The 18229-nt window shown below is 43.4% G+C and overlaps 1 protein-coding gene across 1 annotated transcript in view; it reads right to left on the bottom strand.

The window, feature by feature from the left end:
* The window catches only part of GATA5 (GATA binding protein 5), a 41209-nt gene extending 38808 nt beyond the window's left edge, over positions 1-2401 (bottom strand). Inside the window, exon 1 of the mRNA XM_044297522.1 lies at positions 2114-2401. Coding sequence (XP_044153457.1) covers positions 2114-2292 — 179 coding nt within the window. The 5' untranslated portion in view covers positions 2293-2401. The remainder of the gene's footprint in view (positions 1-2113) is intronic.
* Positions 2402-18229: the final 15828 nt, after the last annotated feature.

An 18229-nucleotide genomic window follows, 5' to 3' on the forward strand; every position in this document is an offset into this window, starting at 1 on the left:
ATCCTGTATACAGTGTACCAGCAGTGTGCACACTACACTGTACCATCCTGTATACAGTGTACCAGCAGTGCACACTACACTGTACCATCCTGTATACAGTGTACCAGCAGTGAGCACTACACTGTACCATCCTGTATACAGTGTACCAGCAGTGTATACTACACTGTACTATCCTGTATACAGTGTACCAGCAGAGAGCACTACACTGTACCATCCTGTATACAGTGTACCAGCAGTGTGCACTACACTGTACCCTCCTGTATACAGTGTACCAGCAGTGAGCACTACACTGTACCATCCTGTATACAGTGTACCAGCAGTGTGCACTACACTGTACTATCCTGTATACAGTATACCAGCAGTGTGCACTACACTGTACCCTCCTGTATACAGTGTACCAGCAGTGTGCACTACACTGTACTATCCTGTATACAGTGTACCAGCAGTGTGCACTACACTGTACCATCCTGTATACAGTGTACCAGCAGTGAGCACTACACTGTACCCTCCTGTATACAGTGTACCAGCAGTGTGCACACTACACTGTACCATCCTGTATACAGTGTACAAGTCGGGATCTCAATATTTATTGTAAATACACATCAGTAAGATCCAGTACAATAACTGTGTCACTGGTTACAATGTATGACATAACAGCCTGTGAGGAACAATCCATGTACATTGTCAGAGCAGGAGGATGACCCGAGTGCCAGCTGTGGATCTGTGTGCCCTGTCAGGTGGCACAAAGTCTCAGATGTGAAGATTCTCTATTGTCCCAAGCTATTGGTTTAATTTAACAAACAAGAGACATTGTTACTTCTAAGTTGTACTCCAATCAGTGCCTCTCCGGCCTGTGATATGCTGGCAGAAGCTGGAGATCACTTTTTTGGGGGGTATTTATTATTAGTACATATGGGGGGGGGGGGGGGGAGTGATAGTATAATAGTTACCGGATACTTCTGTTACTTTTCTATTACAGAGGCTGGCAGGGCTGTCTAATGATATAAAATGCCCAGAATACTGATACTATAGGGATGGTCGGGCGTGTGGGGGTCTCCAGCTGTCCCCTGTCACACATCACTCCAGAGGCCTCCTCTTGTACTGTTAGTCCCTGGGACACAGAGTCTGATCTCTCATTGTGCACAGTAGGGAACCCAGAAAACGCCATTATACATGCAGATGAGCTGGAGACAGTCTAATCTAATAGTGACTATTATCAGCCTTTATCTCCAGCCACTGACCTAATGCAGAGTAGAGACCTGGGTGCTGCACCCATGTGCGGGGAGGGGGTGTTCTGAGGTCAAATGCTTCCTGCCCCCCTGGTATTTCATTCTGGAGCTGCTGCCAATTTACTCCCAGCATCAGAACTGCCTGCTCTTATCACCCAGCAAGACACATAGGGAGATATTAACCTCCCCTGACCCCAGGAGAAGGAATCCTGCCCACCCTGACCCCAGGAGAAGGAATCCTGCCCACCCTGACCCCAGGAGAAGGAATCCTGCCCACCCTGACACCAGGAGAAGGAATCCTGCCCACCCTGACCCCAGGAGAAGGGATCCTGCCCACCCTGACACCAGGAGAAGGAATCCTGCCCACCCTGACACCAGGAGAAGGAATCCTGCCCACCCTGACCCCAGGAGAAGGGATCCTGCCCACCCTGACACCAGGAGAAGGAATCCTGCCCACCCTGACCCCAGGAGAAGGGATCCTGCCCACCCTGACCCCAGGAGAAGGGATCCTGCCCACCCTGACCCCAGGAGAAGGGATCCTGCCCACCCTGACACCAGGAGAAGGAATCCTGCCCACCCTGACCCCAGGACAGCCACAAGCACTGCACATGGAGGATTCATATTATTGTCAGCATGGCTATGTAAAGGATTTTCTATTGTCTTGTTACTTATTAGCTGTCGTAATTATTTCTTTTAAGCAGTAGTAATGATATTACCATGCCTTTACCTATTAGTTTTATACTAGTATTCTAACATTATTTTTACTATTATTAATTGTTTTTTGAATAGTTGCTGTTTTAATTATTTGTTCTTAATATCATTAGTAATTACCTTACATTATTATTATTGTTAATGTAACGATTATAATATAATATTAAACTCACAGGTCGCAGTAAGTTGTGAATCGTTCATTTTGTGAATGACCGCTATGAAATCCATCGGAACAAGCCTTCCCTGACTGCAGGACACGGAGATCCGGCTGTGGGACACAGGGAGAGTTTGTGTCCAGCGCTGGATAGATCATTGATCGATACTGCAGGTCGTGATTCCTTTCTTTTGCCATCAGAACTGGTTGTAGCAGAGATACATCTGACAGCTACAGCAGGGACGACTTTGTCATCTGTTCCGTTGTCACCAGCTCTGCTCCATGTGTCCTTTGTGTGCAGAACCACAACATCCACTATGACAGATATGACCAGTGTAAGGCTGGGGGCAGCAGATAACTCTCCTGGTGACTGCAACCATCACCCCATCATTACTCCTCACTAATAGAAACATAATAAAGATACAAAAATATTCCACAATACAGCAAGGAAGCAACCACCACCGATCTATCTATCTATCTATCTATCTATCTATCTATCTATCTATCTATCTATCTATCTATCATTCCTATCTGTCTGTTTGTCAGTCTATCCATCCATTTATCCCTAAGGCCTCTTTCACACTACAGTATGTTGAATTCAGTGTTTTGCGTTCCGTTTTTCACGGATCCGTTGTTCCGTTTTTTGCTTCCGTTGTGGTTCCGTTTCCGTTCCGTTGTTCCGTTCCGTTTTTCCGTATGGCATATACAGTATACAGTAATTACATAGAAAAAATTGGGCTGGGCATAACATTTTCAATTGATGGTTCCGCAAAAAACGAAACGGATACGGAAGACATACGGATGCATTTCCGTATGTGTTCCGTTTTTTTTGCGGACCCATTGACTTGAATGGAACCACGGACCGTGATTTGCGGACAAATATAGGACATGTTCTATCTTTTCAACGGAACGGAAAAACGGAAATACGGAAACGGAATGCATACGGAACACATTCCGTTTTTTTGCGGAACCATTGAAATGAATGGTTCCGTATACGGACCGTATACGGAACGCAAAAAACGGACCGCAAAACGGAAAAAAAAAACGGTAGTGTGAAAGAGGCCTAAGAATGATGATTTATCTTTAGCCAATAAAGATATCAATGTTATAATACCTTTTCATTTTTTACACATAATATTGTAATGTCACATACTGTGTCATATTGAAGAAAAACATATTTGTACGTTAACAGGAAAAGGCTGTAATAATAACAAAAAATAACATAACTGAAAAATTTTGCTCATATGACAAACATCTCACTTAAAGCTAGCCTCAATATAAATGTGGTGAATGAATGCAAGAATAAATATATATATATATATATATATACACACACACATGCACAGTATGTATTTGTATGTGTGTGTGTGTGTATACATATATATATATATATATATATATATATATATATATATATAAAATAAAAATCTTTGTTCAGAATAAGTTTCTAATTAATAATTACCATATATCTTACATTGCATCTGGTGATGAACTTTGGGCTGTGACTTTGTGCTGTTGGACACGATGGAGTGTGGCATTCTATACTATAAGGGTTGATTCACCCATAGGTTTTTAGTGGTTTTATTTTTTTCATTCTTTTTTTTAATTAGTGGCACCTTTTGGCATTTTTGGTGCGTTTTTTTGGTTAACTGAAAATCTATTGGAGATATGGATCACAGGACACACGCGCAGTATTTTGTTTCTAGCGCTTTTGTTAATTAGGTGGTGTATTTTTCGTCTCGGAAATTTGTTGAAAAACGCAGCATGCTGGAGCTTTTGATATTTTTTTTCCTGCTTTGACATCGCCTTACCTTTAGGAATAAAAACGCTAGAAAAAAACTTATTTAGAAGAAAAAAACACTGCTAAAAAGGCATAAAAACCACATGTGGTATCGGTGCTTTTTTGGTGTTTTAAAAATATACCCCACCAAATGGATGTGTGTAAGGACCCTAAGCATTATATTTGTGATCATCTTTAATATGTATTCAAAATAAAAATAAAACAATTACTGGCTGCCTCTCTATCAGGGACATTCATAAATCTGCAACATTCTACAGTACAAAATAATCCATACTTGCTGCTATCTATTTTGGCTATGCTGACATCTGCTGGAGGCTCCGTCCGGAGCTGCTGTAGTAGATTCCTGCAAAAATACATGCTGCACTATTGCTGGATGGATGATAAATGATGGACACCATCATGGAAGCCTGGGGAGCACATTATAGTCAGCTGGGTCATTTTGCTCTAATCCTGTCCATCATGTTAAGGATCTGGCTCTGATTTTTATTTTTATTTTCTAATATTTCTGTTACTAGGCGAGAAAATATATGTAAATCAATGTATCTCTCTATCTATCTAATATCTATCTTCTATCTATCTCTCTATCTATCTACCTGCCTATTATCTATCTATCTATCTATCTATCTTCTATATATCTCATATCTATCTATCTATCTCTCTACCTGCCTATTATCTATCTATCTATCTATCTATCTATCTATCTATCTTCTATCTATCTCTCTGTCTATCTACCTGCCTATTATCTATCTATCTATCTATCTATCTATCTATCTATCTATCTAATATCTATCTTCTATCTATCTCTCTATCTATTATCTATCTATCTATCTATCTATCTATCTATCTATCTATCTATCTTCTATCTATCTCTCTGTCTATCTACCTGCCTATTATCTATCTATCTATCTATCTATCTATCTATCTATCTATCTATCTATAAATCTATCTAATATCTATCTTCTATCTATCTCTCTATCTGCCTATTATCTATCTATCTATCTATCTATCTATCTATCTATCTATCTATCTATCTATCTCTCTGTCTATCTACCTGCCTATTATCTATCTATCTATCTATCTATCTATCTATCTATCTATCTATCATCTATCTATCTATCTATCTATCTATCATCTATCTTCTATCTATTTACTATCTATCTATCTTCTATATATCTCATATCTATCTAATATCTATCTATCTATTATCTATCTATCTATCTATCTATCTATCTATCTATCTATCTATCTATCTATCTATCTATCTATCATCTATCTTCTGTCTATCTATCTATTATCTATCTTCTCTATCTGTAAAATATGGAACTAAGAAATTCTGCAAATTAGGGAATCGTTATGGTCTCCTACACTGAATGTACCTTGTTTTATTAGCAGGAAGGGTAATGATTTAATTTCAATAAAATGCAGCAAAATTGTAGCAAAACTGTGATGCAAAGTAAAGCCCCATTCACACTGTCCGTGTCCATGATGTAATCTGTGATAAGATGGTCAGTGATTCATCCGTCAAGATGTTCATGAAGGATCCGTGTTTGGTCCGTGTGTCCATTTTATGCTCTCCATGGGCCATCTGTGCTTTACGGACACTGTGCAGTCCAAAATAAATTAGCATTGCATCTCCTCCTAGTGGACCGTGAAACACGGATGAAACACGATGTCATCCATGTTGTGTTAGGAGCTATATACAGGGGCGGATCGGACATAGACCTTACAGGGAAATTTCCCAGTGGGCCGATGCCTGAGTCCTCCTCACGGCCAACAAGCAGAAGTTTTTGGGGATGTATTTTGTGCTGCTGGTGGCAGTTTTTTCATGATGGACTGTGGTATTTGGCTCTGTTGGGGCGGTATAATATGCCACAATATGGTATTGCTGGCCCTGCCTTCCATCAATTTGGACCCGACTAAAAAACGGGGCCACTTTTAGTATTTTTTCCAGGGCCTCTTTAAGTTCCCAGTCCTGCCCCTGAGCTATATATACAAAACTATGGATTTCTAATGAACATAACAAAGTTGCTTTAATTTTTATTTTAGATGCCCTGAAAAAACAACAAAATTATAGTAAAGTTAAAGATACAATTTAATACTAGGTTCTGAGTTACATGGGTCTCTTTATCAGGCATGGTATCTACTATGAAACTTGACGAAGAGACCTAGTATTTCAGTTAGCCATTAAAGTGCCTCTGTCAGCATGATCAACCCTATTAAACCAAGCATACAGCCTGGTAGGGTTGATCATGCTGATAAAAATAATACAATGTCAATCCAGGGTGTAACAAAGTAGTGCTCCAAGGGCTCCGGCCAGCCCCTGCTCCAGGTAGGTAATTTACAAATAACAAAAATTCAGTTTTCACGGAAATGGGGTCAGGAACATAATAAGAATAAGAATAATAGAGGTATTAGCATGATTAACCCTACCAGGCCGTATGCCTAATTTAATTGGGCTGATCATGCTGACGGATGCTCTTTAAAAGGTATTGCAGATACAAGACTTAGATGTTATGCTAATGGTTGGAATTTGATAGAATTTTGCTTTTCATAGAAATAAAAAAAAAATTCCCTAACTTGTTTGCCGTTATTATCACATTTATCACTTAAATTATTATCACATTTATCACTTATTATCACTTAAAGTGTAACTATCATTCTTTTTTTTTTTATGTGTAGGGGCAGTGATACTGACTAGTGAGGAGCGAAGCGTTCAAGATTCTCATTCACACGGCCGTTGGGCGGCCGCGGCCATATTGCGGCCCGCAAACGGCGGGTCGGCAATTCACAGCCTCCGGCCGTGTGCATCACGCATAATGGATGCGGACCCATTTACTTGAATGGGTCCGAAATTCCGGAGATGCGGAACGGAGTCACGGAACACCAGAAGCACTACGGAGTGCTTCCATGGTGTTTCTTTCCGTTGCTCCGCACCGCAAATAAATATGACATGTCTTTTTTTTTTTTGCGGTGCAGACAGACCACGGAACCATTCAAGTTGAATTGCGGTCCCCAATGCACGGAACGGCCGCACAACGGCTGTGTGCATGAGGCCTTAAAATTACTAACCTCGGTATTTGATTTTTTAAGTGGAAAACCACTTTAAAATGTGGATCCAAACTCGGCTTTGGTTCTGACTGGTACCTCGACGGATCTCCGTACAGCATTAATCCGAAGTTTTGTGCGAAGCGACTTCAGATCTAGGATCATCACCAATACTGACCATTTTTGTAATAAGGCACAAAATGGGCCACTTTAGAGGTATTTTTCTAATAGAAATGTACGATTTCAGTAATTAAAGTATATACCAAAAATGGTCAGTAGCATTATCTGTTTTTGGCAGGTTTGGCCAACACTAATACAGTAATGTGTATGGGGACCTTTGGGTTCTGTAGACATGGATTTTAAGATCTCAGTTTGCTGCCATTGAATGGCAACCTTCACTGCTGATGTCCAGTGGATAAAAATCGCTCCTGGTTATGGGTTCATCACACAGGGGCTCAGCTTTTTATGGATAGATAGATTTTGATCTTATGTCAAATAAAAGTGCCCATTCAATGACTGCAAGCAGAGACCTTGGTACTCAAGGGGAAGTATCTACACAAACTATATTGTAAAATGACCAAACTTTTCATTACACAAGCAATAAACTTTGTTGGCGAAAATCAGATAAGTGTTTAAAGGGAATCTGTCACCACTTACTTGTAGGTAAAACAGCCTGATTTCAGGGCCGGTCACTCACGTGCAGTGGAGTCCTTGATATTGAAGATCCGAACGCTGATTGACAGCTTTATCCCTATGCACAGTATAGGGGGAAGGCTGTTAATCTTATGCAGAGGGGGGGGGGTCATGAATACGAGGTCTCTACACTTGTCTTCTGCTGCAACTAATAAAGTCAGAAAAGTAACGCAACGCTAGGGTCTCTGTCAGAACAGGTTCATATTGCCCCATCTGAGGGCCGCATAAAACCTGATGACATCATGCGAAGTGAACTCATTCACTGTGTGCTGGGAAAGCAGTAAGAAGAGATTGAACCTAAGATTATGCAATAAAGGGTTAAGGTCCCTTTCACACGAGCGAGTTTTCCGCGCGGGTGCAATGCGTGAAGTGAACGCATAGCACCCGCATTGAATCCTGACCCATTCATTTCAATGGGTCTGTGTACATGAGCGTTGTTTTTCACGCATCAGTTCTGCGTTGCGTGAAAATCGCAGCATGTTCTATATTCTGCGTTTTTTCACGCAGCCCTGGCCCCATAGAAGTGAATGGGGCTGCCTGAAAAACGCATTGCATCCGCAAGCAAGTGCGGGTGCGATGCGTTTTTCACTGACGGTTGCTAAGAGATGTTGTTTGTAAACATTCAGTTTTTTATCACGCGCGTGAAAAACGCATCAAAACGCATTGCACCCGCGCGGAAAAAAATGAACAACTAAACGCAATCGCAGACAAAACTGACTGAACTTGCTTGCAAAATAGTGCGAGTTTCACTGAACGCACCCTGAACGCATCCGGTCCCAATCCGCAACGCCCGTGTGAAACCAGCCTAAGGAGGACTGGTCAGCATATTTTACGGTCCAAGTTACATAAAAGGGAATGTATTATGTATAATTTGCTGTGTATGGGAGGTATAAACCATGATATCTGTCCTGCGAGCAGAAGTTGATAAGATTTGAGTCTCAAATCAGCAGTTTATAATATGATGAGGCAACCGCCCAGACGAGCTGTAATGTTACATCTGTTTAAGGCCCCCTGTGCTTCCCGTTGCCATATTGCGGACCGCATTTGCGGGTCCGCAATACATGGGTGCCGTTCCGTGGGCATTCCGCATCACGAATGGGGACCCATTCACCGGAGATGCGGAATGGAAGCACGGAACGGAAACCCGCGGAAGCACAACCCCTTTACAAAATACTTCTCTAAGGCCTCATGCACACGAACGTATGTATTTTGCGGTCCGCAAAAAATGGATCTGCAAAAAATACGGATGATGTCTGTGTGCATTCTGTATTTTGCGGAACGAAGTAGCTGGCCCCCCGTAATGCGGACAATAATAGGTCATGTTCTATTTTTTTGCTGAACGAAAATCTGGAAATACGGAAACTGAATGCACCGTGTGAAGCCCGTGCCTTTGCTGTGGATCGCAAATTGCGGTCCGCTAAGCACGGGCACCTGCCGTGTGGCAGCCGCATAGGGATTGCGGCCCCATTCACTTCAATGGGTCAGCGATCCCACTGTTCCGCAAAAAGATAGAGCAAGCTCTATCTTTTTGCGGTGCGGAAGCATGGAATGGAACCTCAGAAAGCACTCCGTAGTGCTTCCGTAGTGTTCTGTGGTTCTGTTCCGCACCGTTCCGCATCTCCGGATTTGCGGACCCATTGAAATGAATGGGTCTGCATCCGTGATGCGGAATAGCCATGGAACGTGTGAAGCCCGTGCCCGTATTGCGGACCGCATTTGCGGATCTGCAATACACGGGTCCCGTTCCGTGGCCATTCCGTATCACGGATGCGGACGCATTCATTTCAATGGGTTTGCAAATCCGGAGATGCGGAACGGTGCGGAACGGAACCACGGAACACTACGGAGTGTTTCTGTGGGGTTTCGTCCCGTACTTCCTTTCCGCAAAAAGATAGAACATGTCCTATGTTTTTGTGGAACGGCCGGATCGCGGACCCATTCAAGTGAATGGGTCCGCGATCCGCTGTGGCTGCCCCACGGACTGTGTTCGTGCATTGTGGCCCGCATTTGGTGGGCTGCAGCACGACCACGGGGTGCACACGTTCGTGTACAGGGGGCCCTAGGCTCTGTTCAGTTGGTTTTTACCCGACATTTGGCATTTTTGCAGGAAAGGGCTCCTGAGGTACAGGGAAACGGATACATGCCACTGCATGCAATACATTTACTTATGTCACCAATTTAAAAAAAAAACTTTTATTTTAGCAGGATCCCCTATTACTGAAAAACATTTGGCTAGGTCGCGCAACACCTGTCGCGGCCAGGTTTTTATTTTTAACTGCCGCGGCCATCCCATTAATTTCTATGGGATCACCACTGCTCAGCGATCCTGGCCTTAGACTACATCCATAGATCTGACTGCCCAAGCGTATTCCAAAACACACTGTTTTGGCGTATGGTATGTCGGGCACATGGACATTTCTGGCATATACTTCAGGAGTATTTTCAGTGAAAAAAAGTGAATACAGTAAAAAAGTGCTTTTCTTCATCTCTCATTTCAGAGGAAACATTTGTAACCAGGCGTGCCCACTTCCAGCACACTACTGTCTGCCCTTAGTTTTTCACTGTGACTTAGGCCTCATGCACACAAACGTATATTCTTTCCATGTCCGTTCAGTTTTTTGGATTCGTTGGGCACCGGCGGTCTTTGGCATATACTGGATACAGCAACTCCCATAGTCTGCTCCTATGCCCATCAGGTGCTTTCACACATACGTTTTTATGCCATCTTCTGCATTTTGCATGTTTAGTGGTGTTTTTTGCAGCTGTTTTTGGCATGTTTTTCCTTTAAAACCACTAGCTCTAGATTTTAGCTGACGGTCTATGAGAATTGCTAATAATGGACACACAAGCATTTATTTATTTTTTGCTACTGTTACATAGGCGAGGTTTTTATTTTTACAGACAGATTTTGGCGCAGATACCTAACTCTAGGCCACTGTTTGCAAAAAATATCACCAAAATACACAGGTGTCACAAAACGCCCCCAAAAAAGCCTGACAAAGTGTGTGCATGTAGGGGCCCTCATACAACTTCTAGGCTGCTGACATGAGCCATCCAGCTGAAGTGTACTGGTATTCTTGTGCTGTCTGAAGTATCTCCCTGTAATAATGTGGAGTGGGGAGAGTGTATTCTGATAGCTTAACCTGGTGGTGGCCGGGGTAAAGGTTATATAACATGATTCATTGCAAGCAGGGGGAGCTTGAAGTTGCTAGGATTTTAGGGAATGCAGGGGGCTCTACAGAGGAGTGTGAGTAATCCTTTCAGGGCGAGAGCCAGGCTCCTGTCTGACTGCTGACTCCCCCCAGCCCTGACTTTCATTTCACTCTGTCACCATCCTATCTCACTGCACACTCCCTGCAAACATCTAACTCACTTTAATTTATAGTGGGGAGACTTACACCCCCCCCCCCATACTTTATAATAATGTTTTTTAGCCCCTCCCTTTAAAATTTTTATTTATGTTTAATATCAGAATAAAATATTACAAGGCAATAAACTGCACAATTTCATTGACAGATTCCAAAAAAATGCAATGCTTTAAAGTCCCTTTAGTCCAGCATCAATGGGTCCTAATTGGTACAAATTTATCAGATATTCTGGATTATCAGAGGTTCGCAGATATTCTGGATTATCAGAGGTTCGCAGATATTCTGGATTATCAGAGGTTCGCAGATATGCTGGATTATCAGAGGTTCGTAGATAGTACATAAAATTCATTTGTAAGGGGCGAGAACTTTTAAGAATGCACAAGCTATCATACTATAAGGATTCTTTGTCACACACCGTTTTTGTTCTGGAGTTAAAAAATGCTTGACATAATCAGCACTTTTTTGTAGTATTTTATGTGGCATTTTTGCTTTTATACTGATTTCAGAATGTGGGGTTTTTTTTATCGTTAGTTTTTCTCGTAGCTGTATTTTCTATTTATAGGAAAGTATGTAACGTGACTCCCCCTGTACAGCTGTATAGGAAAAAAACATTGGTAAAAAACAAAACACCAGATCCAGAGTACGCTACGATTTGAAAAAAATGCTGTTGAAAAAAAGGATAAACATGCCACGACAAAAATTTCTCTTTGTCCTTTGCTTAATATTTCCAATATTCTCTCATGCAACTTCTGGAACTGGCCTTTTGTCTACCTAAAATGCAGCAAAGAACATACACCAAAAACTGCAAAACCCCTCAAAAATGCCAGAAACTTCATCCAAAAATGGCTGACAGGCCTCATGCACACGACCGTTGTTCTGGTCCGCATCTGAGCCGCAGTTTTTGTGGCTCGGGTGCGGACCCATTTACTTCAGTGGGGCCGCAAAAGATGCGGACAGCACTCCGTGGTGCTGTCCGCATCCGTTGCTCCGTTCTGTGGCTTCGCAAAAAAAATATAACATGTCCTATTCTTGTCCATTTTGCGGACAAGAATAGGCATTTCTACAATGGGCAGCCTGTTCTATTCCGCAAATTGCGGAAGGCACACGGGCGTCTTCCGTGTTTTGCAAATAACGTAACGGTCGTGTGCATGAGGCCTTGATGAGAGTTTTATTTTAGCCTTTTTTTTGCCTTGTTAAGGGCGTCTGAGGAAAAAAAAAACACCATACACAGAGCATACTGTGATCTCAAAATAACACCACTGACCCCCAAAATGCATCTCAAGGGTGAAAACATGCCATTACCATTACAAAAAATTGTTGCATTTAATAATTCACATATATTTCCATGCAACATCTATAGTTAGCTTTTTTGGCAAAAACTAAATAAAAAAAAGGTACTAAAAATACAAAAGGCCTACAAAATGCCCAGAAATGACAATGTGTCGCCACAGCCATAGGGTTGGCGCACATATACATTTTTGCTGATGTTTTTCTGTACTTTTGCATGTGTAGTGGTGTTTTTTTTGCACATGTGGTTTTTGGTGTGTTTCTTTGTGGTAGCTGAGGTCTAATGCATGTCAAGTGCAGGACACACAAGTGTTTTTTTGCTTCCGGAATTTTTGTTAATTATGTGGCTTTTTTGTGTCGCTAACAATCAATGCAGCCTGAGGAAGTTTTTTTTTTTTCTGCCATTTTCATATCTCCTTCCGTATAAGGAAAAATCCCAGAAAAAAACACGCGGTTCACACAATTGTTTAGAAAAAAAAAAGTTGATAAAACCCCCCAGAAAAACACATGTGGTGCAGAAAAAAGCCAAAGGCCCCTTTCACACGGGCGAGAATTCCGTGCGGGTGCAATGCATGAGGTGAACGCATTGCACCCGCACTGAATCCGGACCCATTCACTTCTATGCGGCTGTGCACATGAGTGGTGATTTTCCCACATCACTTGTGTGTTGCGTGAAAATCGCAGCAAGCTTATATTGTGTATTTTTCACGCAACGCAGGCCCCATAGAAGTGAATGGGGCTGCGTGAAAATCGCAAGCATCCGCAAGCAAGTGCGGATGCGGTGCGATTTTCACGCATGGTTGCTAGGAGACGATCGGGATGGGGACCCGATCTGTATTATTTTCCCTTATGGCATGGTTATAAGGGAAAATAATAGCATTCTTAATACAGAATGCTTAGTAAAATAGTGATGGAGGGGTTAAAAAATAAAAAACAATTAATAAACTCACCTTAATCCACTTGAACACTCAGCCTGGCATGTCTTCTTTCTTTTTTGATGAAAAGGACCTGTGGTGACATCACTGTGCTCATCACATGGTTCATTGCCATGGTGATGGACCATGTGATGAGTGCAGCGACGTCATCAAAGGTCCTTTAGCCAGGTCCTGAAGAAAGTAGAAAGAAGAGGAGATCAAGTGGATGGGGTGAGTTAAATTTGTTTATTATTTTAAACTGCTCAATGGACATTTTACTAAGCATTCTGTATTAAGAATGCTATTCCCTTATAACCATGTTATAAGGGAAAATAATAAAATCTATACAACACCTATCCCCGAACTTCTTCACAGGGGTGGGTACCAAACATGCCGATTTTTCTCATTCTCATGCAAAACGCATTAAAACGCTTTGCACTGGTGCAGAAAAATAGTACATTTTCCCACATTGCACCCGCATCTTGTCCGGCCCTTACACGCGCCGCTCGTGTGAAAGAGGCCAAACAGTTTCTACAGCGTGTAGAATGTGTGTAGGGAACCTAAGGCTTCATGCACACAACAGTGAAAAAGAAAAATCCTGTTAAGGGCTCATGCACACAATCATTCTTGGCCGGTGCCCGTATTGCGGCCCGCAAACAGCAGGTCCGCAATATACGGGCACCAGCTGTTTGTGCACCACATCAACGATGTGGACACATTCACTTGAATGGGTCTCCAATCTGGAAGGGTTTTCTGTCTGTGCCTCCGCACCGCAAAAAAATAGAACTTGTTCTATTTTTTTGCGGTGAAGACGGATTACGGAGGGTGCGGCAGCTATACGGATAGTGCCTGTCCATTGGGGACTGAAATTTGCAATCCCCTATGCACAGAATGGGTGGCACATGTTCACGTGCATGACCTCTAAAGCCTGTTGCACAGGAACGTTGTGCATCCGTGGCCGTATTGCGGCCCGCATACGGCAGGTCCGCAATACACGGGCACCGGCCCGTGTGCACTCCGCATCCCGGATGCAGACCCATTTACTTGAATGGGTCCGCAAACATGGAGATGCGGAACTGAAGCATGGATCGGAACCCCACAGAAGTACTACGGAGTGCTTCCATGGTGTTTCTGTCCGTGCCTCCGCACCGCAAAAAAATAGAACTTGTTCTATTTTTTTGCGGTGCGGACGGATCACGAACCCATTCAAGTTGAATGGCTGTCGATCCGTCCCGGCCGACGCTGCCCGTGCATTGGGGACCGTAATTTGTGGTCCCCAAATGCATGGAACGGATGCACAATTTTTGTGTGCAAGAGGCCTAAGTCCTCTTACAAACGACCGTATGCCCTCCGAGACATACGGTCTGTGAGCGGGCCATATGTCCCGGAGCGTCATTGATCGTGCGCAGGGCCGTCTTTAACAAGGGGCAAAAGGGGCAGCTGTCCTGGGCCCAGTTGCTCCTGGGGGGCCCAAGGCAGCTGCCCTTTTGAGCCCTGCTAGCCACTGCCCCAGGTGTCAGGCTGTCAGCTACACAAGGGGTGCTGTCATGCCATGCCTGCTGGCACTCCAGGCAGCGTACTGTGAGAGCTGTGATTCTCTAGGACTTTAGATGACATCATCACCATGTGACCAGTAAGCTAGCAATATTACTGGTCACATGGCTATGAGGTCATCAAGGTCCTTTCTACCAAGAGTGTTGCTGTAGAAGTTTGCCTTAACTGTGGAGATTTTTTTGTGAAGATTACATCAGAAAAAGGTGACAGGGGCTGTTATGCTAATATACTGTAAACTACTGTATAGTGGGGTGCTGTATAGTGTGGGGGCCTGTATACTGTGGGGGGCTGTATACTGTATACTGTGGGTGCTTTATATTGTGGAGTGCTATACTGCTGTACTGTATAGTGTGGGGGGCTGTATAGTGTGGGGTGCTGTATAGTGTATAGTTTGGGGTGCTGTATACGGTGAGGTGCTATACTGCTCTACTGTATACTGTGAGGTGTTGTATACTGTGGGGTGCTGTATACTGTGGGCTTCTATACTGCTCTACTATATACTGTGGGGTACTGTATAGTGTGGGGTGCTATACTGCATACTGTGTGGTGCTGTATACTATAGGGTGCTATACTGCATACTGTGGGTTGCTGTATACTATAGGGTGCTATACTGCATACTGTGTGGTGCTGTATACTATAGGGTGCTATACTGCATACTGTGGGGTGCTGGGGTGCACTGTAACACTAGGGTGAGCTGAGCCCCGGTCTCCTTCCTGCAGAGCGGTGCCCACTTCCAGCCTGAGCCCAGCTGCCCAGAGCACTGATCCTGAGCCGCTGGAGTCTTCAGAACTGGACGTATTTACAGTCATTCACTGGACTCTACCAGATGTGTGGATTTTGTGTGTGTTGTGGTGGAGAGCGTGATTGCCTGCTAAGGTGTGGGAAGGCGGGATTCAGGGGGCCCAAGTAAATTTTTGCCCAGGGTCCAATCAATATTAAAGATGGCCCTGATCGTGCGCATGGGAGCACACAGCATCATAGATTACAATGATTCTGTACACGTCGGGCCGCCCGCGGTGCTATTGTCCCTCACTTATATGATCTTATGAGTGCGGGACAATAGCCCCGCTGGCACCCCGACATCCACAGCATCATTGTAACCTATGAAGCTGTGTGCTCCCGTGCACACGATCAATGCCGGACATATGGCCCGCTCACGGACTGTATATCTTGTAGGGCATACGGTCGTGTGCAAGAGGCCTACATCTGAGTTCACTCCTGTTATTTGGTCAGTCATAGTGAAGCCTACTCAGGAGTAATGATTTGAATTGCATCTATTCTGTGTTTTTGACCCACACCTGGTTTTGGTTCAAAATAACTTGATAGAAATAACTGACCAAATAACTGAAGTGTAAACTCAGCCTAAGGGCTCATTCTGACAGCAGTATGCTGTCCGCAAAAATGCGGATCAGTTTTATTGCGGATAGTTCAGCATGGCCGCAAAAAAAGGATGCATTCCGCATTTTTGCGGACCAATAGACTTCGATGGGGCCATGTCCTGATTTTCACTGACAAGTATAGGACATGTTTTATTTGTTTTGCGGAGCCGTATAACGGAAGACAAGGGCCACCTAGAAGTGAATGGGTCTGCATCTAATCCACAAAAAACGGATCCGCATTTTTGCAGACAGCATATGGCCGTCTGAATGAGCCCTAAAATGTATAAGCTGTCAGTTTTGGGCTACATACACACGACCGTTGTTTGTTTCCATGTCCGTTCCGTTTTGTTTTTTTGCGGATAGGATGCGGACCCATTCATTTTAATGTGTCCACAAAAAAACGCGGACAGCACACCGTGTGCTGTCCACATCAGTATGTTCGTTCCGTTGCCCTGCAAAAAAAATTTGTGAATGTCCTGATTTTTTCTAGTTTGCGGACAAGAATAGGCATTATTACAATGGATCCACACAAAAAAAGGATGCCATACAGAACGTAATCCCTTTTTTTTTGCGGATCCACAATTTACGGACCGCAAAACACATATGGTCGTGAAAAGACTAAGGCCTCTTGCACACGGCCATATGGCTTTTTCAGTATTTTGCGGTCCGCAAAAAACGGATCTGCCAAAAATACGGATGACGTCCGTGTGCATTCTGTTTTCTTGCGGAACGGAACTGCTGGCCCCTGATAGAACAGTACTATCCTTGTCTGGTATGCGGACAATAATAGGACATGTTCTATCTTTGAAAGGCCTCATGCACACGACAGTATTTTTTCACTGTCCGCAAAACGGGGTTCCGTTGGTCCGTGATCCGTGACCGTTTTTTCGTCCGTGGGTCTTCCTTGTTTTTTGGAGGATCCACGGACATGAAAAATGAAAAAAAAATCTAAGTCAAGTTTGCCATTGAAATGATAGGAAAAAACGGACACGGATCACGGACACGGATCACGGACACGGATGACAATCTTGTGTGCATCCGTGATTTTCACGGACCCATTGACTTGAATGGGTCCGTGAACCGTTGGCCGTGAAAAAAATAGGACAGGTCATATTTTTTTCACGGCCAGGAAAAACGGATCACGGATGCGGCTGCCAAACGGTGCAGTTTCCGATTTTTCCACGGACCCATTGAAAGTCAATGGGTCCGCAAAAAAAAACGGAAAACGGCACAACGGCCACGGATGCACACAACGGTCGTGTGCATGAGGCCAAAGGAACGGAAATACGGAAACGGAAGGCATACGGAGTACCTTCTGCTTTTTTTTTACGGATCCATTGAAATGAATGGTTCCGTATACGGAACTCAAAAAACGGAACGTAAGCGGAAAAAAAACGTTTGTGTGCAAGAGGCTTATCTTCATTTAGCAGGACCTGCCCTAACTTCATCACGCACACCAAGTGGTGAGCGCGATTACATCATCAAAGGTCCTTTTGCAGGTCCTGAAAGATAAGGAAAGAAGACGATGTCGGCTGCGCGAACAAGTTGATGAGGCAAGTTAATTTTTTATTTTTTTTAACCCCTCAATCAACATTTTAGTAAGCATTCTGTATTAAGAATGCTATTATTTTACTTTATAACCATGTTATAAGGGAAAATAATACAGTAAATTGACTTTTATCAATGTACTAACATCATCTCCTAGCAACCGTGCGTGAAAATCGCATTGAATCCACACTTGCTTGCGGATGCTATGCGGTTTTGACGCATCCCCATTCATTTTTATGGTGCCTGCGTTGCGTGAAAAACGCAGAATATAGAACATGCTGCGATTTTCACACAACGCACAAGTGATGCGTGAAAATCACCGCTCATGTGCACAGCCCCATTAAAGTGAATGGGTCCGGATTCAGTGCGGGTGCAATGCGTTCACCTCACGCATTGCCACCGCGCTGGAATTCTCGCCCGTGTGAAAGGGGCCTAAGAGTTTACTCTTGTATAATGACACATGCTACAAAATGAAAAGTTTCTGGTGATAACCTGGTACATTGTGAGTTGGAGACTTTTGGTAGCACCATGTTTGGACAGTCCATT

This window comes from Bufo gargarizans, chromosome 6 (assembly GCF_014858855.1).
Source record: "Bufo gargarizans isolate SCDJY-AF-19 chromosome 6, ASM1485885v1, whole genome shotgun sequence".
NCBI lineage: Eukaryota > Metazoa > Chordata > Amphibia > Anura > Bufonidae > Bufo > Bufo gargarizans.